General features: G+C 40.4%; 1 protein-coding gene across 1 annotated transcript; it reads right to left on the reverse strand.

Annotated features, from left to right (window-relative positions):
- zgc:173742 (DNA topoisomerase I, mitochondrial) lies at positions 1 to 24,892 on the reverse strand. The gene is made up of 20 exons (XM_018703595.2): positions 24,762 to 24,892; positions 24,330 to 24,472; positions 22,966 to 23,020; positions 22,122 to 22,168; positions 19,045 to 19,164; positions 18,775 to 18,862; positions 18,522 to 18,649; positions 18,054 to 18,169; positions 16,246 to 16,367; positions 14,230 to 14,352; positions 13,907 to 14,094; positions 13,238 to 13,382; positions 11,545 to 11,688; positions 10,949 to 11,134; positions 7,132 to 7,200; positions 2,909 to 3,023; positions 2,072 to 2,199; positions 1,726 to 1,826; positions 884 to 1,033; positions 1 to 315 (listed from the first exon to the last, which is right to left on the reverse strand). Exons 2-20 carry the CDS (start codon positions 24,443 to 24,445, stop codon positions 213 to 215), a joined length of 2,244 nt encoding a protein of 747 aa, XP_018559111.1. The 5' UTR covers positions 24,446 to 24,472; positions 24,762 to 24,892; the 3' UTR covers positions 1 to 212.
- Positions 24,893 to 25,961: the final 1,069 nt, after the last annotated feature.

The raw sequence follows: 25,961 nt of genomic DNA on the forward strand, positions 1-25,961 counted from the left end.
TGCCAAAAGCATCACACAGAAATGAACAGCAGTAAACAAAACAATGTGTCACAAGGATGAAGTTTTATCATGTCACACAATCTCTTAAAGTACATCAGCAGTCTTTGACCATATTATAAATGCAACATTAAAGTACTGTATGTTATATAAAGTGATTGGTTCCTTAATCGCATCATAGTCACTTATGAGACTGGAGTTTTAGAAGATATAAGTTAGAACTCAAAGTCTGCCTCTGTCATGTCGATGGCCCAGGCAAACTTGTCCCTTTGGCTTTTGTTGTAGATTTTTTCCACAGGTACCTCCATGTTCTTACACCTACAACAAATGGAAAAAAGACTGTCAAGTATACACTTTAAAATAAACATTGAACAACACAACAGCCAGTTAAGGTTCTAATAGGTAATCTTTTCTCTTAAAAACAACCCACTGCCAGGTTACAGGTAATAGAAATTGCAGAAATACCAGAGAGGACAAGTGCTTGCACTACATTATTTTATCCTCCTGTTATCCACTTTGGGTCTTTACAGAACTGATGACTCAGTTTTTCCAGAACGTGATTCATCAGGAGGTGGGTTTGTACTTTTTGATCTGATCCAGTGAGCTGAACTTGCCTCAACAGGTTAGCCATGCAGCACAGGTTACCATGGTGATCCACCCTGATTAAAAGTGAACCAGCTTCATGATACCGCAGCTCAAAATTGGCTGCCTGATTTACTAATCCTGCTTTGTGTAGCACACCCCAGCTGGAGGTAGTCCAGGTAGTTCAATTTGAGAACCAAAGTTTTTCTGGTTGCTCTCATGTAAGTAGGAACATGCATGAATTTAGGAAAGTCTGTACAAGTGTTTTCACTAAGGGCAAGTGTCCATGTTTGTATTCACTCACCAAGCCACACTTATGCGTGGGTCCAGATAGTTGAGCTTTGAGGTACCTAGCGCAATCTGTTTGTTCTCTTCTCTGTCAGTCGCCTGGACCTCCATCTTCAGCAGCTGCTCCTCACATCGCTTCACTGCTGCTTTCTTCCGCTCCACCAGCCTAGCAAAAAATATGCAGAAAGGCGAATACAATAGAGTCACACAGTGAACAATGAAATATCCAATATTGTAAAAAAGTTAAACAACCTAGGCGTGACATGTGGGAAAAACAGCACCATTCAACACCTGGTAGATTTGTACTGACTTCTGACATAAATGCAGACTCTTCAAAAGTATCCTCTCTGTTGTTATGAATGGCTTACATTTTTAGTTGAAAAATCTCATCTGACATTCCTGTGGAACCAGGTGTTCCTTTTCTATACACTGCACAATACTAGTCTAAATATCCCGTGAATTAACTAATAATCATGAATGAAATACTCACAGAGAAGCAGAAGTCCATATGTGAATGACTTACTGCCCTTTAATGTACAACTAACAGTAATTGTAACAGCAGGGAAGCTCATCTCTGAGTAAAAAGCAGAACTACAATAACAACTAACACTTCTATGAGTGCAAATTCAAGTTCTTACATCTCCTATGACTCTAACCTCCAGCACATTATGCACACTGAGGCAGTTATTTCTGTTGCTTGGTGGTGCTTAACTCTACCTTTTTATTGTGTGTGCAAGTGTGTAGCTTGTGACATTGTCAAAGAGGTGCTCCCATTTTTAGATTGTTGTCAATCAGCTGTAATTGTCTCAATTACAGTCTCAGCCTGATGTTTTTTTTCTGTACTACTGCAAAACTTACATCTGCAGCTTGGGGTCTGAGCTGCCTTTGGTCTTAGCCTCCTTCTTGGCCTGTTTCAGTTCCGTCTTAGCTAGGGCCAGCTGTTCCTTTCTAGCATCAATCTGGGAGGAGCATATACAGGACACAGGTATGTTTTTATATATGGATCAGCTTTAAACTATCCATGAGTGGGCTGTGATGGTTACAAAAAGTTACTGTTTCTAGAATTCTGCCCTGGATCTATTTAAATAAAATGTTACAGTGACACAAGAACATGAAAAAATATCACTGTCTGCCTATGCAATGTGAGGCTAATGTTAATGTGATGAATGACTGTGTCCAATAAACCAAGCAAAGCCATTCTTACCTTGGCCTGTAGATTAGCCATAGACTGTTCAAAAGTCTTTGGCGGCGCCCGCTGGTGGTTACAGAGAATAGCAACTGCTCTGTTAGCCCTGTTGTAGGACAGCAGTTTCTCTGCCACATTGTCTGACTCTTTGGAGGGTGACAGAATAGCAATTTGTATTTAAGCAGAAAAAATCCACTGAGAACACATATCTGAAGAGAATTATGCACAGAAGTTAAAAAGATAAAATCATGCTGACATCCCTTATGTTATTACTGCCCACCCACCATCTGCAGCACAAATCTCAAGCTTGAACACACACTCACACACACTTAATTACAGGTTGCTACCATTTCATTTCATTTATTCAGGTCCCCATTAGTTTCATCTGTTCTTCCTGGGGTCCACACAACACACACTACACCACATGTCCTGCCTGCAGATTGGCTCTCAGTGGCAATCCAGAAATGAGAAGAGAGTGTGACACTTCTATCTCTGAAAAAGAAACGGTGGCAGAAGCGGCCAATGGAACCCTGATAAGAGTGAGGCAGAGACGCACCGCACTGGGTACAGTGATGGCTGGAGAAGCTGACTGACGTCAGGGTATCTTAAATCACACAAGCTAAAAATAAAAAATGTCAAAAGTGTGGCAGTGTGTTTTATCATGGGACTCCATGACACAAGCAGCCAGGTAATGAGACAATGATAAGCGACAGACTGATAAAGGGCTACTGCAATAAATCTGCTGGTATCTGTCCAGCAGCTGAGTATGAGCCAGTGCTTTATAAGCTGGAATATGTCATCAAGCAATTTATGTAGGGTTAGACTGCTTTATAATATAGTCAACATGTGACTTACTGTTTGTGAGCTCTTTGAGTTGCTGCTGTAAGGTGATGGAGGCGTTATATGTCCTGAAGACCTTTGCAGTCAGACCTGGCATTAGGGAGCTCAGATGCTTGTTCAGCGTGTGCGTCTGCCATGGCGAGAAATGGGGGCAAAGAGAAACAGACAAAGAACAACACCTACTCACCAGTGTGGTATAGAACAAATAACACTGTCATCACAGAACCATTAGGCCAGATAAAGCAACACATCTTCTACCACTAGGTGTCACTGTGGCATTGTACCACCACAGTGTTTAAAGCATCTGTTAATATACCCTTACAAATAAAATACATAAAATACCATCTCTGCCTTCATTATCATCATCCATTAGAGCAGGGAGATTAAAAAAGATCACAGTACTATTTCCCCTCTGACATTTCTTTAGGTATTATAACAAGTTAGAGCTGTCATAGCCAGTGGTTTGACAGCCATTAGCTCTTGGCAAATGGCTGTAGCTTCAGCAAAGCAGCAAAGAGATGAAACTGAGTAAAGAGTGTAAGGGCACACACAGTGGAATGTGAAAAACAAAACAAACATGTATGCTCACTGCACACACTGTCCACATATTTGCACCCTGATGAGGTGCAAATATGTGGACTTGAAAGGAAGATAACACATTTCTAAACAGAGATGGAAACAGATATATGAGGAAAAAAACATAGAGATGAGTTTGCTGGTGAGCTCACAGCTTTGGCAAAAGAAGTAGTAATTCTGATGAAGATTACAATAATGATGTGGTTGGTTTAATCAGAGCAAGGTCAGGACCTGGCTGTCTGGGGCCACGGATGTCTCTCACTGCAGGAGCCTATTAGAAACAGCATGAGGGAGGGTTTTCATGTATATACATACGTGTGCATGCATGCAATGGAGGGCACACAGGTACACACGTGCATGCGCACGATCACGCACACACACACGCATGCACACACGCCACGCACACACACACACACTTTCCTCTGTGCCTGCCTTGCTAATGAGCTACCTAACTCTGCCCCTGCAATGCTAATGAAGGTGTCTGCAAGTCTGAGGAGCAGGTATGATAGCTCTCACACCACCAACTCCCTTGGGATGGTGTGTTGAGAGCGCACAAATGTGTGTGTGTTTGAGTATGTCATCCATGTCACCTCCTAAGGCATTATCACAACGTATCATTACTGCACTTCTAATTTCCTATCTATAATGCAACCTGCTACATACTGAACCTTCTCATTAACATAACTGCTAGCCATTTTGTGGTGATGGCATCTCATGTCACAGAGAAATATTGACTGTTGCCTTTCTAAAGTAGTTATGATGATCTGCTTTTCATTTTTCACTGGCTCCAATTTGTGTGCGCTCTGCCTCAGTTCCCTGTAAAAAAAAAAAAAAAAAAACATTCCTTCTGGTAGATGGTAGAAGGAATACAATAGAGTGAAGGGAAAATAATGAAATGTGCCAAAATAAAGCAGCTCATAGGGATTATACTACACCGCAGGTAGTAATTTAATTTATTTGACTAAGACGTAGTTAAGGAAATCCCACTGAGGTGAGTTAACCTGAAACTGCAGACAGTGTGTGTACTGTAGCTCTAATGATGTCTGGAGGCTTCCAGACAAGTCTGACAAACACCTGCATTTCCAGCTCAGATCAGACACTCAGACCTCAACATGATGTGTGTGTCTGTGAGTGCGTGTGTGCATGCACCCCACCATGTGTGTGAGCAATCACAGTGGCTGTGCATTTTGCAACCTTATATCAGGGAGCACCTTCTCTGTCTGTCTCTGAAATGTCAACCAGTACAATAAAATGTACTGAATGAAACACTGGAAATCTCAGGCCACATTAACCTAACATTCTAGAGACAGGACAGAAAGCAATAAACATTACAGGTCCTGTGCCAGATTTGAACCCAGGATGTTATGCTTCAATAACATGTGGCTTAGAGACACAATTCAATAAAAAATACATTTTCCAAGTTCTAATTCTGTCTCTGTGTTGTCAAATATGTCAAAAAAAGGTTTACCAGAATCCACACTTGACAGTGAGCTCACACTGTATTTAGTAGTAGCAAAGCAATATCAGTAGGCACATTTTTCATTGATTTATTAAATTCGTCATCCTCTTCCTCCTTATCTAACAACGCACGTGAAGAAGACATAGGCGCAGGGCAACAGTCCTCTACAACTGCATAATTCACTACAGCTCTGGATCACGCCATCTTTGCTAGGCCATACCCACTCCAATTAAATTTTAAGGAGTTGATTTAAACCTCTTTAGTAACCAGACCCCACCCACATACTCAAAAATCTGTCACATTGTTGAAGACACCCTGACTTCTGTTTCATTGTGACTATGAAGGTGTCAGTATGCTCCAACAAATGTGCTTGTCAGATGGTCAGTCTGTGTCTGAAGCCGCCTCCATCCCACCCTTTTCTGCATCCAACAATTTTTGAACTTCAAGAAACAAGTTACCAGCACACCCACTTCATGCCAGGTGTGAGGCCGTTTGAAAGCATTTTCACAGTCACTTGCAACACTATGAATGCTTTGAGGAGAAGTTGTCTCTGCTATCCCAGATTATACAATTTTCTGTGCAAACTAGCTCACATGTATTGTACATGTATTCACGTCAACTGTATCGGAGCAATTAACACCAAGCCAAGTTAGTTTAAATTCAAACGTCAGAGAGGCCTTCCTACCATCTCTCTTTGTAATGCCAGCTGAGGATAGCAGCACACACTACAGTTCCCCCTCTCATTTCTACATCTTCCTCTTCCTTACCTCGGCCTTACAGCAGCTGCCTGACTGTAATTTCTGCCCCTTTGCCTTCTCCTTCCCTCCACTTTTCCTCCCTCTCTTCCACCGCCTACCTTTTCCCAGCCATTGTCCACCATCTCCCTCCTAACCTCCCCTCACCTGGACCAGCTGTCACTTTCCTACTGCTCCATCTATGTCTACACACACACACACACACACACACACACACACCACCACACACACACACACACACACACACACCTCTGCACTCTCAGTGGCCTGGCCTTTCCGGGTGTCAATCAGGCCTGCCCACAGCAGCCATTACCATTCCACCTCCAACACACCCTGACATTTCCTGACACACTGGAGGGCAGAGAGCAGAGGCACTGCACTCCCTCCTTCAATTGCTCCATCTCTTCATCTCACCCTCTCACTCCTGTGCTGTCTTGCGTCCTCCTTTTCCTGCCAGTCAATCTTTACATACCAACACGTGGCTGGTCTTCTCATGCTTTCTTATTTGCATACCTTTCTCCCTCCATTTCATTAAAGCCCTCTCTTCTACTGTGGTCCATTCATCTGTTGTGTACGTTCCCACCTACAACCTTGTCGCTCGAGTCTATCACAAGACGAGGTATTTATCAGCAGAGTTAAGTGCTCGCACTTAACTCTAAGGTCACAAGCTGCTATAGCCTGGTTTCCCCTACAACAGATCTGTATATAAAGTGATTCTGAATAGGACAACCTGGGGTACAGATTCAAATAGACAAATAATGCGATTGATCTTGTTTGATAAAGACTGAGAGCAGCCTGAGAAGCCCCAGGTCTCCCTACGGTGGACTAAACACTGTGTACAACTGCTGCATTCTGTGTGGCCTTGCTGTCTGCAGCTACTGGAAGCGGTTGAGAGGACGCCAGATTTTTATGTGTGGAAATTCATCTGCCCAGCATGTTCACTCTCAATTTTCACTTGTGTGGTTTCATTTTTATCTGCCAGAGTCCATCCCCTCTCTCTTTTGAAACTCCTTTTCTGCCTTCACTCTCCCTGCTTCCAATATTCTTCCCCTTCTCCTCACCTCCCGTTTCTTCACTTTACCCCTTTCATCTCTCCACACGATTGGCTCATCCTTATTCAATCTCATCTCTTAGACCTTACAATTTAGTCCCTGCTTTTCACCCTCTGTCCCCAGAAAACATAAAAAAATGTAATTCTATTTTGCTTTCACAGTCTTTTTCTGCCTTTTCTTCAAATATTATGCACCTCAGGGGATTTCTTACACAACCCTGAAAATTCAGGTAGTTTTGAACAATACCAAGCAATTTTTTTTGTTGTTGTTTTAACACTTAAGTGTAGAGCATCAGCCAGCAATGTTTTACAAGAAGTTCAAAACATAAAATCTGGGTTAGCTGGAAAACATGTAAATGACTGAAAGAAATGTAGAGGCAGTTAGTGAGATACTCACATTAAGGCGATCAAAGAGGTCGTCTCCAGGTTGCTTGTTCTCCAGGAACAGTTTAAGATTCTTAAAAACCTGAAAAGATACAGACAAATTTTACTTGGGGGACTTTTTCAAATATACACCATAAAAACAAATTAATATGTTTGATGTGTCTTAACTCAACCTGAGGTTGCCTACCTTATTTACTAACTGAATTTAGGCATTAAATTTGGTGTTACACTAATGATTCTGAAGTTTATGTTTCATTAGGGGACTAGAAATACTACTTACTAGAGTAAGGATGTTTGTGTTCATGTTTAAAGAACTGGGCAAGAGCAAACCAGCAGGCTATTTAAATATTTTTGGTAGAAACATTAGAGGTGAAATTACCTTCAGTATATCAATACATTCAATGAGAAGGGTGGAAAGTGGCAGCGATTCTTTAAAGGCTTTAAAGTTTAATCTTAAAAGTCAGTTTACATACACATTATAATGCACTTTAAACGTGGGGGATGGTGTGTGTGTGTGGAGCCTGACTTCATCTCAGAGCACATCCAGAAGTGTAAAATTGGCACATCTGACATTTCCAGTAACTCTGTGGGTTCTACAGATGCACCGTTCCCAAAATAACCTAGTAAAATATGCAAGGCACCAATTAATCGCAACAGATGTGTTGCTTTATAAAACACACTGACACATTTCACTGGCCGGTTTGTGTGGCAATTTTGTTCCCCCTTGGCAAAGTATAAAAAGTGGAAGTGGCAAGTGCTTTTGAATGAAAATGTAAATCAGTATCTGTCTAAAAGTCTCAGAGAAGCAGAAACACCAAAGTGAGCTTGCCTAATTGGTTTAGTGATGTGTTTGGATGTGTTTGTGTTTAGAATGGAAATAATCATTTTAGAAAAGAACTAAATAAATAAATATTCACCCGGCTGAACGCACCCAACACAATGATTTTATGCAGCTGCAGGTGTCTCCACAACCTGGGGCTATTTGATAGAGTCATTCAGCATTCTAACTGATGTTTAAACTGAGTAATAAGGATGTACTTGTGTTTAAACAATTAACAGATGCTGATGCTGATGAGTCACTGGGTAATGGGAAAGGCAAAGAAAGGAACATAAGTGTTCATATGGGTAGTTGATTATTAACCCTTATGTGTTATGTGACACATACAGGTCCATGTTGACTCCACTTAATTTCCATATATATGTAAATGTGTATATATATGTATAAACCAAAACATATAACCCCAAGTATTACATTCAATGAGATTTCAAACCCCTACAGAGGTTAAAAATGGAAATTCCTTCCTTCTATCCTTGTTCCATTTTATTCCAAGTGACATTTAGCAGCAATGCCACTGATTTCCCTGGGAATTGATGATGCTAAAATATGCAAGGGACTAATTAATTCTAGCTAATGTGTTGCTTTTGAATGCACTCATTTGAATAATTATATGTTCTGCCAAGAAACAAAACACTTTGGCTGTCAGGTGCTAACATTTCTTTTTCCATCTCTGGAACAGAAGATAGCATGGGCTGACACCAAGTGGGGTTGGAAATTTACATATGCACGCAGGCAGGCACGCATACGCACGCACACACACGCACACACACACACACACACACACACACACACAAATAAATGTGACAGCTGTTTGACAGATTGCAGACAACCAAACAAGATTTTTTTAAAAAAAGTTTCCAGACACACTTTATTGTCTTCTATTGTGGCATTGGGTAACCTGCTCATTACAGTATGCATCATCATTTGCTGTATCAGATAAACAAACAAGTGATGAATTGCTGCAACGCTTAATTACGCTGTACTTTTATAGTACTGCTGCTGTTCCATGGGTATTAAGTGTACTGCAGCCTGTGTCAACACCTGACATAATGAAGCCTTCCAAAAAACATTTTGCACCTAAAATTACAATACAGTGAGCCTAAAGCAAAGCCAAGTTGAAGCACTCTACTTAACAGACCTGCCTCTTCAGAGCCGGTGATTCGATGCATCTGCCAGAAAGACCCTGATTCGAAACACAAAATGTGACTTGACTACTCGTTACATTTTCAGCTGCCTCACAGCTCCCACACAAAGCACTGAAGGAGCACAATGTAGCAAGAGATGTGATGGAAATGCCGAACAGAGCGACTCATTTCTATCGGCCGCTCGGATACTCTCGTCTCCATTGTCAAGTGAGTTCTGCCTACTGAGAGCTACATGCTACTGGCAGGAGCTTGTACGGCTGAAGCGGAAACTATTGGTGTATGGCAAGTTAAAACCAGTTAACAACGCTGTCCACAGCCCAGCAGAGGAGACACTCAATGGTGCAGTATAATTTTATAACTGAGTTATGACCAAGACACCAGCTGTACGTCTGCACTGTTACTGCACTATACATGGCTTAGTGCAGAATGACGAGTTGAGACAGTGGTGACACCAGGTTGACACGAGACAGAGAGAGAAAAAGAAAGATAAGAGATAGAGAAGTGGACCATCAAAAAATCCATGAAGCCGTTGCTGACCTGAACCTGCAGCCACCTATCTTCTCCATCCCCTTTCTCCCCTCTCACCCGTGTTCCCACCTTTCTTTCCCTTCTCCCCTCATCTTCAGTCCCCTCTAACTTCTCCCCCTTTATCTCCCTCCCCTTCATCCCTGTCTCCATCGCTCCCACTCACTCCCCTCATCCTTTCTCTCCCTGATTTCATCCCCAACACTGCACCTTTCTCCTCTCACCCCTCTCTTTCCCTATCAACCCAACCCGCCAGGGCAGATGGACACCAACCCAGAGCCTGGTTTTGCTCAAGATTTCTACCTGTTAATTGGGAGTTTTTCCAAATGCTTTCTCATGAGGGAATGTTTGGTATCTCTAGCTCATTAATTTGACCTGAAAAAATTGACTTCAGTTAGACATTCTGAAGACTGAGAGTTTTTTGGTCAGCATCTTTCTCTCTCCATTACGGCCACAGTGTGCTAAATGTTCACCAAGAGAGTTGGTAAAATTGGTTAAATGACTGGGATGGGACATGAAACTCACCAGGTTGAATCATCAGTGCAAAAAAATACCAAAGTAAATTATGACTCCAAAGGTGTTCTTCAGTAAGAAACATCCAAACACAGACCTTTAAATTCAGGTTTGTGCTGTCCTCACAATGAGATGAAACTATACCTCTACTGGAAATGCCTTCAACTGTAAAAACTTGAGTACATAAACCTACCTGAAAAAACAATGAAATATTGTCCATAACTAAAACTAATGTGCACGACATCTCTGTTAATCACAGGGCTGTCTAATCTTGATTAAGATACACAGCCTGTATTGTTTGTTGCCACTCCAGTTCATAAGATATATGGTTACCTCAGTTAGAAGGTTAAAACCTCCCCTCCATAAAGATGTAATTCAAGAGAAGCAGGCTAGAGCAGGGGGACAGTTCAGCAGTTCTAACAGACAAATTAAACCACAACAGCAGCAGGAATCCAATCTACAACTGTGCCCTGAGGACATCTCTCAGTTCCCTCTCTGCTTCAGGCTGTGTGTGTGTCGATATGCATACGAGCGACCTTCTCTGCAGGGATTTCTGTCAAAACCCAAAGGGCAAAACCTAGATGATTATAATGAAAGATATTGGTTTTCTATCTTAATGAACAGCCCTTATATTTGAGTATTTTGCTGCTTTATTATCCAGTGGAAAATGGATTTGCAATGTATAAATTATATTAAGTATTATTTATAAAGTATGGTTTTCAGGTCCAAAAGATTCACAAATTAAAGGAGGAGAAGATGGACGAGCATGTGGAGCGATCTATCAGTTTGTGCATCTTTTGTTCCTTTACCTTCCTGATGACAGGGACCTTGTTGTAGTAACGGATGGAGTCTTTACCCAGGAAGTCGAACTCCACCACACACTCATTGCCTTCCAGTTGCTCGTGCAGGGTGATGTGCTCGACGCGTAGCGAGCAGCAGCCAACTGTGTCTGCCGTCTCTCCCTCCTCCTTCTCATTACCAGCTCTCAGTGCCAGCTTTTGTGGGTCAGAAGATGCAAAGTTAAATATACACATCAAAACCAACCACACACACTGAGCACTTTCACCACCATCCCTCCCATTCCACAGCATAAACATGACAATAAGAGGACTATTAAATATATAAACATGCACTCACAATGTGAAGTAGAAAAAAGAACTGCGTTGTAAACACGACAAAGCTGAATTAGAATTGAAATAGTCTTTGCCATGAGCCAAAAACAATCACACATGCGATCTATCATTTCACTCAGTGCAGACTGAGATAATAAGCTTGGGGTCACTGGAAGAAAATGGCTACATATAATCAATTTTCTCTGTGTAAAAGATCTTCCATCTAGCTATGAGAGAAAATAAAAAAAGGCAATCAAGACACATTGCATTGATTTCATAACTCAGAACTAGACCTTATCTATGAAGTAGAGGGCCACGGCTCTCTGGCGAGTGCCCATCTCTTTAGACTTGAGATCATGGAGGTACTGGTTACGGATGTTGTCCACGCATGTCTTCAGTTTCCGAGCGACCTCATATTTCTCCCAGTCCTTCTCTCCCTGCATTGATAGGATGAAAGGAGGGAAAAGAGGAGATAGAGGAGAGTGGGCAAAGAGAAAGCAAGAATGGGCAGGAAGAGAAAGATAAGAAAAGTAAACATGAAACAAATTACTGAACAAAGAAAACAACAACATGAAGTAATTTTCCTTGAAAAGCACCAGATCCAATTGTTTTTCAGTATGGTAATCATGACACGAATGCAGACGGTTACATCACACCAAAGAGAAGGAATACAAAAATACACAACTACACAACTACAATGACAAAATTCTCTTTGTTTGCTGCTGGTTATAAATTGCGACCAAGACATAATTAAATCCGCCATCAATGAACCCACACCCACCCACACACACACACACACACACATTGTCATGGAGACTAAAAGTGGAATAACTTAACCTTTACACATGAAAGATGGAAAGACGGAAGATGAAGAGTGAGCAAGTGGAGGAGTGCAAAACAGAAATGACAGAAGGGGAAGAATAACAAAACACTGCACACAAGTCTTCTTTAACACGCATAACTTGTCATCCGCTCTCAACAAAACAAAACCATTATGGAATTTCATTAGTTTAAAATAAAAAACCATTAAGGGTATTTAAATGCAAATACCCTACAAAAACAGTTGTGGTTATATTGACAATGTATATTAGGTTCTTACAGTTCTGCAATGTATATCAAAATCTGAATCATAGGTCTACTCTAAAGCCGACAGAGTCAGGAGATCAGGAACAAGCTGCTTGGAGGTGACACCTTCTGGACTTGTAAATGCAATTAAATTATAATTGTAAATGAAATTAACAACCATGCTTCAAACAGGAGCACAGGTTTGATTTGAAACCAATGCTAATAGGGTTTAAACGGGCAATTTCTATATGGGTAAAAAGTTTTGCCAGTAAACTAAAGAAGTTTGCTTAAAAAATTTGTAAGAAAAACATACTTTTATTTCCATAATTTTCTGTGGAGAAATCACATTCAGAACCAGCATAAATTATTGTTAAATTGTTTAAACCTCTTGTGAGTACATTTTTTGTATCCATTTGTGTGTCCTGTTGGAAGATTTGAGCCTGGGTACGTCCTCATTCTAGAATAACTAGTGTGACTAAATTGGATTTACATTACATTTTAGTGCAATAGTTGGGGCTGCATGTTGTCAATGCTGCATAATATAGTTGTACTGTTCTATTTTATAGAAGGTCTAAGAGAGGTCTAAAAAGAATCACTCAATATCTATTGTGAATTTGAGACTCTGGTCAAGTGAAAACAATGAACATCTGAATATTCAGGGCCCAGACAGACCAAGCCGACCTCAAAGAGCTAGTACCAATAAAGGCAAGGCAAGTGGCAAGCCACTGAGTACAGGGACTGCTATGGCAACACTTGACTGGTGGTGCACTAAGGTGCTTGTGGATAAATGTATTTATCAAGAGAAAACCCTACTTAAAAACCAGATGTGTTGAAAACTGTCTAAATTTAGTTTCTTACTAATGTGACTGTGTCTACTTAAGTAGGAGCATTTTCCCTGTTTGCAGCAGACTGACAGGCTACCTTAAGTTTTGAGTTGGCATTGAGCATGATGTATTTAATGGAGCCCTGGATGTTCTCAGTCCAGCTGGCCAGCCACGTCACAGTGTTGTCATGTCGAACCTCCTTCCAGTGGTGACCAGCAGGCGGCACCGGGACACAGGATTCTCTGTCAGAGCAAGAAAAAAAAGTGCAGTTAAGTATCTGAGTGTAAACCACACCATCCTGCAGAGGCTCAAACCTCCTGGACAAACCTCCTGTGTGACACCAGTAACAGAAGTGGATATTACAAATGTGACTTCCATGTGAAGGAACACAAAAAGATTTTTCACCCAGCACACAAGGCTACTGAGAGTGAACAAGTTGCAGGTTAATTAAAAAAAAAAAAAAACTCTTTCTGTGTGGCAGTGTACTGTCAGTTCCTGTGCAGCAGTCAAAATGGCTACACTTTGTTGTATCCCAAGAAAGATGGTGATAAACATTTTTGAAAGAATTAAGATTGAAGTGATTTTCTTATGAGTGCAAACTTTTAAATACATTGAGGTCTTGCTGTATTTTCTTCTTTGCTGGGCTCCGCTAGAGTGTCACACGCAGAGGTGTATGTTTAGCAGCTACGATGATTGATTTTTGGTAATTCTGCTTTTAATCAGGTCAGCTTTAACTACTCCTACAAAGTCACAATCCCTCCCTCACTTGCTGCAGTTGATGATGACATCCTCTGGCTGGATCCTTTTCTTCAGCATGCCCTGTTTGGGGTGTTCGCCCCTACCCCTAAACAGCCCAGGAGGCTCAATCTTAAAGTTGCCAATGCGCTCTTTGTGGTGGTCCAGCAGACAGAAGCCATACTCATCCACTATCTTCTGATTGGCTTCTTTCAAAACCTACAACAGGTATAAAACAAACGAAAAAAAGCGTTACCCCTAGATGATCAACACCGACCTTCTAGATCGCTGACAGGAAGATATGAAAGCAACAGCATGCACTTGCAGAGAAGGAAAAAAAAAACAGAGCCTTACCAGTTTCTCCTCTTTGGTCATGTTTTTCCTGGCCTCCACCTTGGCTTTATGCATGGCATGGATCTCTCCAAAATCACACTTGTCAAGATCTTGAATCAGCAACATCTCCTCATGGGTCATTTCCTAAATGGGCACAGTGTTACACTGTAGTGTGGTCTGATGTTTCTTTACAAACTGAAATCAGCATAAAAACTGATATTATGAATAGGATTAATTTATCATGAAAAAAAACCTTTGAATTAACTCCATGAGTGTTAGAAATCATATACATCATATACATCCATAATATACAATAATATACATCTACAGAGGCTTCAGAAAGTGTTAAGAGCCCAAATTTTATTGTGCTGCTGATTTAATTTTAAATGTTTTGATTTTCTAATACATTTGCAAAATGCAAAAAACAGAATTATGCACATCCACAACACTAATCTGCTGGATCAAAAAACTGAAGTGTAGGAAGACACTGGCAAAATATCTGCACACAGTAGTACTTAATCAAATTTACTGGAGGCTATTAAGACAGTGTGCAGAACCTTTGTCTGTTTAAATAACACATTACAACAATAATGTATCATAAAAATTAAATAAGACAAGCATGATCAAAACAAATCAGTGACCTTTCACTTAATTACTCATCTTTATGGAAGCAGAGAGGACAGAGAAAGAAAAAAAGAGGTGTTATTATGAAAGGCCAGAGCACAGACCATTTCCCCTTAAGAAGGCCACAGCCAAGCAAGCAACACAAACAGTGTTGACACAGCAATACACTATAGGCAGCAGGAGCAAGTTATTGCACAAGGAGGTCACCCCATCAAAGAGGTCTCTGGCAGGGCAGCAGTACAGAGCGCCTCAATGGAGACTTTATGGTTCATCTCAGAATTTTCTGGTGTTAAAATGTCACAACAACGTGAGGGCTTTTAACATGGCCAAGCTACTGCTGCAGGAACACGAGGACAATGTTTTGAGGGCTACCTGCCTGTGTGCACCAAAAATCTTTTTCAGTATGTGTATTTTTAAGGTTTTTAAGGTTAAGTAAACAGTGAAAAGGGCTTTTAATGAACCAGACACCTTGATCTTATTGTCATCACTCATTGCTACAGCAGTGTTCATCAAAAACAGGTTAGTTACCTTTATAGTTATCCTATAAAAATATAGCTCATGATATAAGGAATGCTTAAAAGGGTTAACTATTTGACAAACAAAAGAGCATCTAACCTGAACATATAAACGAGAAAAGAAATGATTCTCATCTATTAGCTTTTCAGAGCACCAATAGTCCAGTTTTGATGTCTAGGGAGGAGATGTAAAATCAGACCTCATCAGCACACATACACAAAGACACACACTTCTGTGCAGACACACTCTGACAGTGTGGACAAGCAGTCAGTCTGCGTGTCTAAGCATGACTGACACCCGACAGTGGGCGGGCACTGAGGGCAGTGGAGCGAGGAGAGTTTTTTCCAGCTATAATAAAACAGTTTAATTGGATTTGTTCATATGCAGGGGAGCTACTTGTATGGATTAGCATATCAATGCCTTCACACAAATCGTATTTTCAAGTGCATTGAGCACTAAGCAGCGCAAAATTAATTCTGCATGATATGCCTTGGGGCTTGGCACTGTGTTTTCTCTATACAGAGGACACCCTGACAGACACCGGCATACATGTACCAGTCACGCACACAACCTGTACTTTACACACATACATTGTACTATTTACAGCACACACATATTCAAACACAATGCTGCAACTACAGACAACTAATACTGTACTTTGCAAAAGTCGGCACTATTGATATGTTGTACTTTTTATGCCAACGTAAGCGTTATCCCCATGGAGTTACAGTAAACAGAGTAAAGACAGTAAAGTTTAAACTAAGACAAATTCACTTCATTTCATTTGTTGATTTCAACTTAAACCTCCAAGCTGCAGATATTAGCTCTGAGAGCCAGTTAGTGGTATCTTTTTTTCCTTCTAGAACTGAAAAGATCTATGATATCTTGTGGCTTTACCTTCCTCCAATCAATAAAGAAGTTCTCCCGGAAAACCTTTTTGGTGGTGTACTCATGGTCCAACATTTGGGCAAAGAACAGCGCCACCTCCTCAGCTGCCAGGCTCAGCTTCACCTTCTTACCTGTACACACACAAAAACAAGCACACCAGTACAATGATTATTTTTTTCAACAATATTTTTATTATATTGGGATCATATGTGCTTTCTGGCCTCACTGTCTACCTTACATTCTTTAAGGGATGAGCAAAATGATTATAATAAAAACAGCACAGAATGCACCTTGTCCCAGCAGTTCACTTTCACACCTTTAGAGGCTCAGAGTGTGATCAAACTCATTTATAGCAGTAGGTTTAGAGACAAGGACAAAGATCTACATTCAGCCCTGCTACTAAGACTGAGGCACAAACAAGCACATGCACGCACAAGAATTAACAGATCAAACCAGCCCCCCATAGGACACCTTTGTGCCTTGACTGCTAAACAAAGCAAAAACAATTATAGTCATCAATCAGTGTTTGACCCAATACACCTTTGGTGTCCTAAAGATCCAATTGTACGTGCCTTGTGTGTATGAGCAACTGAGTTGTGGTGCCTGTACACTGGGATTCATATATGTACTTCAAAGAACTGTTTACACCACAGTTTCTCCTCCTTAGAGCTCACATTCTGGTTTTAATTTCTAAGATTCAGATTTGAGAATCTAAATCATTCCGGCACAATTTTAAAGCATCTCTCAGAATATTATTCACCTGTTCCCTTTTCAAGTGTGGAGATTATGTGACTGTGGTGGTGTGACTAGAGGGAAAGCTATGTAACTTAAACAGGTCAGACCGTTTCTTGAGCATAAAACAGGCCTGGGGTTGTGTTAGTGGCTGTTTAGGGTTAAGTGTCCTGCTGAAAGATGAGTCCTCTTCTACACAACGAAGCCAGACAGGATTTCAAGGCTCTGCAGAAAAAAGTGGTACTTCATAGACTTAAGGGGACAGGGTTTTTGCACTAACAGCACTTATGCTCTAGAATGACCTACTTGAGAAATTTAGACTTGAGAAATCAGTACCTTCTTTTAAAGGCATCCAAGGACACTTTGTTTAAATCAACAGGCTTTCATATAGACTATATACTACAACTGCAGTGCTGTACTGGTCCATCAGATTGTCTGATCTTTAAAGAGTGCGACACAGATTCATCACTGCGCTCCTATAACACTGTTCAACTAATGAGTGACAGTAAAAAAAAAAAAATCAATGTAGCAGAACCAGATAGTCTACACAGTCCCACACATTCTTCTTCCATGGCACTTACATTACCCACACTGCAATTTGACCACCAACAGTTCATGATTTAGGAGCATTATGCTAGTAGCAGCTAATGTAGCCTGTAGCCTCATGCAGAGATGAGAAGGCAACAGAAGTCTGGTAAGCTCTATTTATTTCTAACTCCACACCCTCAGATTTTTTTCACTTTCAAACTTGCAATATTCACATCCAACTGATGCTGACTCAAGTGACATCACTTTAGGCAATTTAACAAATTTTGCACAGCTCCCCATGGGGTCACAAATGGCTACATACAACTTTTTTTTTTTTTTTTTTTGCATATGCTGTAGTCTGCAATACCTGTGATGTCACCTTGAGTGCAGGAAAATTCTGGATGTACTTAGAACAGAACCCCTGAGGTACCAAAGTAGTTTAAATTACTGTCATAAGAGAAAATATGTAGTGTGTGTCAAAAATAGCTTGTGTAAAACCCTCTCACCCCTGTCTCCATCATCATTTCTAAGACATCCATCTTCCATACTCAACTGACCATCATAGTAAAAGTTAACATTGTCAGGTAGAGGCTGGTACTCAGGAGGGAAGTAGGGTCCTTTGTGTTCCAGGAACTTCCATTTCACCCCATCTTCATACTTTTCTTCTTCCCACCTGACAGAAAGTAACACAATGAAAAAATGATGATGTACATCAGAAAGTGAAAATTGTTCCTCTCTGCTTTCCCTGTGTAGTTTGGGTGTGTCTGTGTGGGCTTGATTTTATATCCCAGTGGTGATGTTACCTGAATGCACTCTTAGCCATGGTGACTCTGTGTCACCATGGGGACAGAAATTGAGGTCCCCAGGGTGAAACTGCTTTTTTAAGGGTTAAGACTTGGTTTTAGGGTTAAGGTTACAACACCTAGAAACTAGGAAGACGAAAGTGTGTGTATGTGTGTGTGCGTGTGGGTGTGTGTGTGGTGGGTCCAGATCAATACAAGATGAAAAAAGTAGCATTTCAAAACCATCTCCAGCGATTCTGCTCCTCCTCCTCCTTCTTTTTGATCTTCAACTGTCTTGCCTCCTCAATCTCCTCCTTTGTCCTCTTAGGCTTTTTCGAGACCGGATGCTCTTCTTCCTCCTTCTTTACTGTCTGTGCCGGAAAAAAAAAAACACTTGTGAATTCAAGCACTCCCACCGTGAAATGCATCTCCAGCAAACTTCATATAGTGGGAGTACTGTTGATGGAGACAGATTACCAAGGGAGGACACATTTACCTTTTCTTTTCTTTTTTTTGATTTCTTTTTCTGAGCCTCTTCGTCACTTTCATCTTCCTGCTCATGTTGCTTATTTTTTTTCTTAGAGCTGTGGACAGACAGACAGAAAGAATACTAATAACTTGCACAATATGGAAAAACTGAAAGGTAGATGTCATTAACTACCTTAAAAATATTAACATGTATTTAGGATGCAAAAACAACTTTGTTAACCATACTCTAATATCAAGAAAAGCCTACATGTAAACAAGTATTTCTGGTCACACTTACACAGGTGTGGCACTGGAGTGTGACGGGCCTTCCATGGGCTCATCTTTGATTCTTTTCCTTTTCAGCCCTTTCTTTGTCACAGTGAAGTCCTCGTCCTCTGGCTCCTCTTTCACTGACTTGCTAAACCACAAAAAGAACAGTCAGTGTCCTTAATAGAAAGTTGACTAACGAATATCATCTTAGTACTGGCTATTAATGTGTTTTTCCCCCCAATCTGACATTGGTCTGATTTGTGAATTTAATGAGTTCTGCATTTATGCTGGATGAGGGATTAATTCAATCAACAACTCCTCTTAAACTCAAGTTTACAAAAGGGAGGTTTTCTTTAATATTGTGGTACTCAAACAACTGGTCTGATTTTTCTCTATTTTGTCATAAAAACTCTGACTTGAAATGTTGATGTTGAATTACCCCCTACTTAACAAGCTAATAATAAGGCAGAATAAAAGCTTAATGGCTCTTTTTCACTGCTGCCTGCCACACTCCTGGCTAAAGAGTTAGGACAAAATTACCCTGCCATGAGGAATAGAGAAAAAAAAAATCCTTAAGCACACAATGATGACTCACTGACCATAAGAAATCACACATAATTATGGTAATTACACAACATTATCAAAACAGTAATGATAATGACATAATTACTGCAATTAGAAATAAAAAAAAATAATTACACAAGCACACTACAAGCTTGGATTTCCCCAGAGTGAGGAATTGGTGGGTAAGGAAATGGTTCAAATTAAGAAATCAACAAATTAGAGTCACCACTGCTAATAAATAACAATGTTCCCCTTTCCTTAACATAACATTAGTTAAGGAGGAAATGGGGAAAATGTAAAGCGCTGCAGCACATAATTGTCAAATTGGCTCACTGAAACCCAATTACAACCTACTGTGTTAGCAACTACCTGGTACACATTGTATGAGCCTAATGCACCCCCTCTATAGTGCAAGCCCCTGATAGCTTCTGATTGAGGGTGCTGAGCTCTCTCCCAGTCACTCAGATGTCACAGTAGTAACAGCACAGGGGGAAATAACAAAACTGATGTCAGGGTAGTGGTATTGTACATGCTAGCTCACTGTCATACCTGAGCTTAAATGAGCTTCATTCATTCATTCATTCATTCATTCATTCATCAGAAATCACTCATTCACTTCTCTGAATACAACGGACCCATAGTGAACATATATTATGTACACAGCCTGTATACAACTGAAGTAAGACAGAAGTTGCTGCCCTGTACCTTTTCAAACATAATAGCAGAATCAATCTTCACAGTGTATTCCTTCATTTGTAAATACTGTGAGTTAGTATAAAAGAAAACAAGGTGACTGTACCATTTTGTTTTTTACTAATGGGTATGACAAGTGATGTCACTGACCTTTTTACACTACACTTTCTTTAATACAACATCACACTGCCATTTAAATTATTTTTTGATCTTAAAATTTATCCAGCAAGTGAAATTCAATTAAATTGTGTGTGTACTTTTTTCTTCCAGCATACCTGTGCAGAACCTGTGCAGCTCACAAATACATTACAACATAATGAGGGGCTCTAGCCCTAACTACACAAAAATACAGTCATATTTCAAGTGCTTACTCATAGTTCCATGATGCTCTTCCTGGGCGTATATAAATGTAGAAAGAACTATGTGGGAGATATAAAGGATGCAAAGAATTTTCTAAAACACATTAAATATGAAAATATTGTTTCACTTCATGTGTGCCTATCTAATTACTTTTGAACCCCTGCACTTTGGATATTATGTTTTAGAAGAGCTAAATCTCCCTCACAGTTCTATAAATATTGAGGTAAACCTGCTCAAATTAAATCTAAGACTTGGCACTTTAATGTATCGATTATTTTATTTCAAAATTGAATGTGCTGGAGCCCAGAGCCTGAGGAACAAAAAATGTGTAACTGTCCATATACTTTGGTCTGGACTGTGTATTAGTGGATTTCTCTTTTACAGTATGCTTAGGAGAAAACGGGCCAAATACAGCCATAATGACTAAATTGGTTCCAACAGGTTCTCTTTGCATAAAGCTTTGTGTGTCAGCTCCCATCAGCGAGGGAAGTATTTTTAATGTGACAAGTAAATGCAGAAATCCAACCGCCTGCCTGCAGGTGTCACAATGTGTCACAATCACATTCATTCCTGAGGAAATTACTGACACATCAATGTTCTTAACCTTCGCAGCAGGCAAACTACTTGTGAGCCAAAGCTTTTTATGTATACCATAAATTATACATAGAGGAAAAGCCTTTTGTCTAACTTTCCCCCTGCTGTTTGTATGTGCTGCAGCCAAGCTGTTCAGTTCAACTGCTCAATGTGGAAAGAGGAAAAAAGTTGTGTAGAAATGGTCATGTTCTTTGGTATACTGCACCACTGAGCAAAATCCATAAAAAGCTATACAAAGGAGAGCAGGTCACTGCGTCCATTGACATTTACAGTCTGTGGTTCTAATAGCCTTATGTTTCTTCCTTAACTCTGCTGCCTTAACTTTCCTCCCTGCATGGAACTCACTCAACTAGCAAAGCTACCACCTGAGCCTTTCCGAAGGGAAAAAACACTGAAGGGAGACATTAAAAGACAGAATTTAGCAAAATAGTTTTTCCAACTGACACCTTCTCTGAAATGTCACTCGTCGTATTGGGCTGGGCTAAGTCCGTGTCTGGGAAACAATCCATTAACAACTCTATAGAAACACTGCTGTGAGACAGATTCGACACAGCAGGCCTTCGGCCAAAGTCTGCCATCACTGCAACACCCTGCAGAGCATCCAACTACTCAAACCATGCATTCTCATTTATTACTTTCCTGACAAGTCACAGATATCTGTCTTCAGTGCAGAGTAAAATTAATTTTCTGTGAGAGAGCTTAACACATTGTATAAAACGGGAACAGCTTCTGTTCAGGGCTTTTGAACATCAAAACATGTGAATTAATTTCCATCACCTCAGGAGGGAAGACAAGGAAAAAAGTGGAGAAAAATAAGATTTTGAGCACAATCGCTCCATATTATCTTGGCCTTTAATAAGATACATTCTGTTGGCATTAAGATTTAATTCCTACTTTGGCTTGTTGGCTGACTCCAGGGTTTCTGTCTTAGGCGTCTTGACCTAAGGGGAGGACATGAATTAAAGCTTAAAATAACATAAGTGCACTGCAAGTACATTCACAAAGCTGGCCCACCCCACAGCACAGTAACACACTAAGCTCTGGCATATAAACAAATATATCAAGGGAGTCTTCAAACATTCTACAACCACAAGAGTTCATATCATACCCTCTAGTGTGTACATTTATGCACATTTTACATTTGCTCTGAATAATGTACTATTATTTACTATTTCACAATTTTCTGGGATTTTACAGATAAAACAATTTTAGGCTTTATTGATTGGCTGACATGGCAGATTATTTTAAATGAAAATAATTATTAGTTGCAGCCCTCAACACAGCACTGTGCTGTGGAGTGGGAGGCAGTACAATGATTATTAAATAAACTCATGTTATCAGATGAATCGTGTTACCATTACACACTGTAATCAAAACACTGCCCTAAAATAATTACTTCCAACAGCCTGGGTATTGGTATGCATGTAAATATACTCGGCAAGTGTTGTGGGAATCCAATTGCATGGAGGTAACCTAGTGGCACAAGCTGTTGCACAATCTGTAGCTATGTCAGTCTGAGCTCGGGTCAGTGGGTAACAGGGGCTGGAGTTTTCAACCTTGTATCTAATGTGGTAATTCCAGAGAGGACAAGAGTTATGGCTGGACCCTCATGACCATTACACACCCTCCCCTGGTCAAGATGACACAGAATTTCCATTAAGGTGAATGGGACATCAGGTCAAATTTTATCCAGATCTGTCTTTCGGTAAGAACAGAGAGAGGAGAATGGGTGATTTACCTTCTTATGAGACTTTCCATTGACAGTTTTCTCTGTAGATTTAGTTGGCTTTGTGCTGCTCATCAGGATGTCAGGATGGGACAGCAGTGACAATGAGAGGAAGAGGAAGAGCTTGTTAGTGATGCAGTATTTGTAACACATGAGCAGTTAGGGAAAAGTGGTACAACTGTGAGACCAAATCAGCTGTCTGTGTTAATGTTACATGAGTGAAAGGACCCCCGAGAGACAGTCTGAGCTGCACTTTTCAACTCCAAGCTTAAAGTGAGAGCATATTAGGCTAATGTTACATTCATGTCTCTGCCTGGTTAGTATCATTGTAGTCAGACAACGCTATAAAATGCCACCAATCAGACAAGCCCCGTCCCAGAGGATCCTGCTACAGTTTTGAGCGTGTTTCTTTTCAGTTTGACCTTTCCAGCCTTCAGGACTGGATGTAGCATGAAATTGTGCTGCAATTATAACTCAGCTGTGTTCGTTCTTAAAATTCAGAATTCCCAATTTTGAACATCTGACTATGGCAAGACAACAGTTAAAGCAGGAGGCACTTTCATGCTAAGAAAAATTAGTTCTATGAGTCTTGCATCTGAGGATGATAAGTTGATCCTTAATCAGTAATTCAGTCAGTGTGCCATGAAATAACACGAGACTAGCTGTCACAGAAAGCTGCCTGCTCTACTGCCAGTAGCGCTTACAGGTGTCTATTCATCTCTCTGCTCTCATCAATTACACAAGCCAATGACAGATCACTCTGCATTCATTTGTCTGTTCACATATGCATGGTAATAAACGCATCAGATATCAAGGTAAATTAATATATTCATATGAAGATGGAGTACCCACTGTACTCAGCATAATGAATGCATGCACCCAATGCCACTGGCCCTCCAGAAAGCTCAGCCAGCACAACATTCTCTCAGTAACATTTCTTGTGTATATCCTCTAGTAGCACACGCATACTGCCATATTGCTTTCACTCTCATCTACTTCACCACCATTGCAAGTATTAGTTTTTTGTTTGTTTGTTGTTGTTTTTACTTAACATTAATTTGTCTACACATTTCACCAACATGAAAGGAAATGCTACATGCTAATACCTGCTTTGATGTGTGGTCTGTGTTGATGGTGAGCAGATGTTGGACGTGATGCAGTCAAGTCACATGCATATATTACTAGGGAGCTACTCTAACTTTGTTCTTATGACAGGAAGTCATTCAGGTAACGTATTTGATAATGGCGCTTGGCTCGCCCTTGATGGGATAATGATTAAGTGCTCGCTAAACTGTGCCTGTCAGCAAACATTTCTTTCTATTCATCTTTGTGTTTCTCGCTATCTCTCTCTCTCTCTCACACACACACACACACACCTGTTCTTGAGCGTATCTCCCCCGGCACCAGCGCTTTCATGATCACTCAGCCTTTTCAGCTTCGTCGCTTTGTGCTTGGCCTTCCCGTCTCCTTTAGCCTCTTTCTCTCTTCCCATCTCTCACATGGACCTTAGCAGAGCGCACTGCACATTAACCGGTCAGCAACAGAAAAAATTACAGATTAGATTTTTTTTTTAAAAAAAAGGTCGGGGTTCACAAAATGAAAATGTTAGCCGCTCTGGAAAGCTCTGCCTCTCCAAGTTAGCCAAATTAGCTAGCAAACTTCAGCCAACGCCAGCAGAAAAAAACTAATTTAAACGTTAACGCTAGTTAGCTAATTACAAATCTCTCTTCTTGTCAGCATATCAAGTAAAACAAATGACATTACATGGCTAGTCAGGAAAACTCGACAGTATCAATCGACTTGCTCACCACTTTTAATCACGGCAAATACTGGGTTATTTTTCGCGTAAAAGACTAACTTTTCAGGTAGTTAATTTCCCCTAATCGACAGAGCGGGATCTCACTCGACTTTTGCTAGCGTACCGTTGACTTTAGCTGGCGTCAATTCAACTTGAATTCTGATTGGCTGCGGAAGTTCCGCGACTTGCCAGGTTGCCAGGTTAGGTGACGTTATGCCAAATTCTGTCAAAACCCCAAACTAAACATCCGATTCTATGACCAGTCTTGACAGGATCATGCCTTGTGTTGTGCTTATGTTTCGCAGAAATAGTTGATATCACTGATATAACTGAACTATAATATGGATCGGTCTCGCAGCGGTGTTAAATGTTTGTTTTTACTAACCTAAAAAACCTGTAGAGAAGGCGGACAGCTAATAAATAACAGTGTAAGAGATAGTCATAGTCACTGGAGGTGCAATATGTTGCACTAAACAGGGGTCAAACAAGTAAATCTAAAGTACCACTTGACTTAGTGACCTCACTTTGGCTCCTGATTAACCTCTTGACACAAGTTTATTTCACTGCAGTTGCATTATGGCAGTGCCATTAGATCCCCTCCTCAGGTCTGCAGTATTTGTTCTCACTTTCTCTGCCACCTCTCAGCCCGCCTTTCACCAAGACAAGACTGTCTCCATCAGCCCCACTTCATCCAAGACCCAGAAGATGAATACTACAGTATAGACCATACTTGGCTGTTGCTCAACACTTCTGTTAACATAAAAAACTATGGGTTTTTGGCAGACAAAACCATTATAGTAATGGTAGACAATACCATTCTAGTAAATTATCTATCCCAAATGATCTAATCATAATTACATTTTATTCGTACCACAATTTTAGTCTTTTATTCATACTGATGTTTCAGCATTTAAATGATTTATTAATTTTTTAAAAATCAAAACGAAAGACACAAAAATACATTTTTTACAAAACAGTATAAAATGTAATTGCATCTTACAGGTTGTGTTTGTATTTTCCTACACTACGAAAAGTTGGAGTGGATGACAAGACTGAGTGACCCATAGTTATATATATTCTAATATATTCTGAGTGTTGACTCATATACCAGTCTGTACGGAGGCAGATCAAACATTGTGAAATAATATAGTCCAGATGGTTGATGCCTTTACCTTGGATGAAGGATTCCAGTTGAGAAGGAAGCTTTGAC

The sequence above is a fragment of the Lates calcarifer genome, linkage group LG10 (assembly GCF_001640805.2).
Source record: "Lates calcarifer isolate ASB-BC8 linkage group LG10, TLL_Latcal_v3, whole genome shotgun sequence".
Taxonomy (NCBI): Eukaryota; Metazoa; Chordata; class Actinopteri; family Centropomidae; genus Lates; species Lates calcarifer.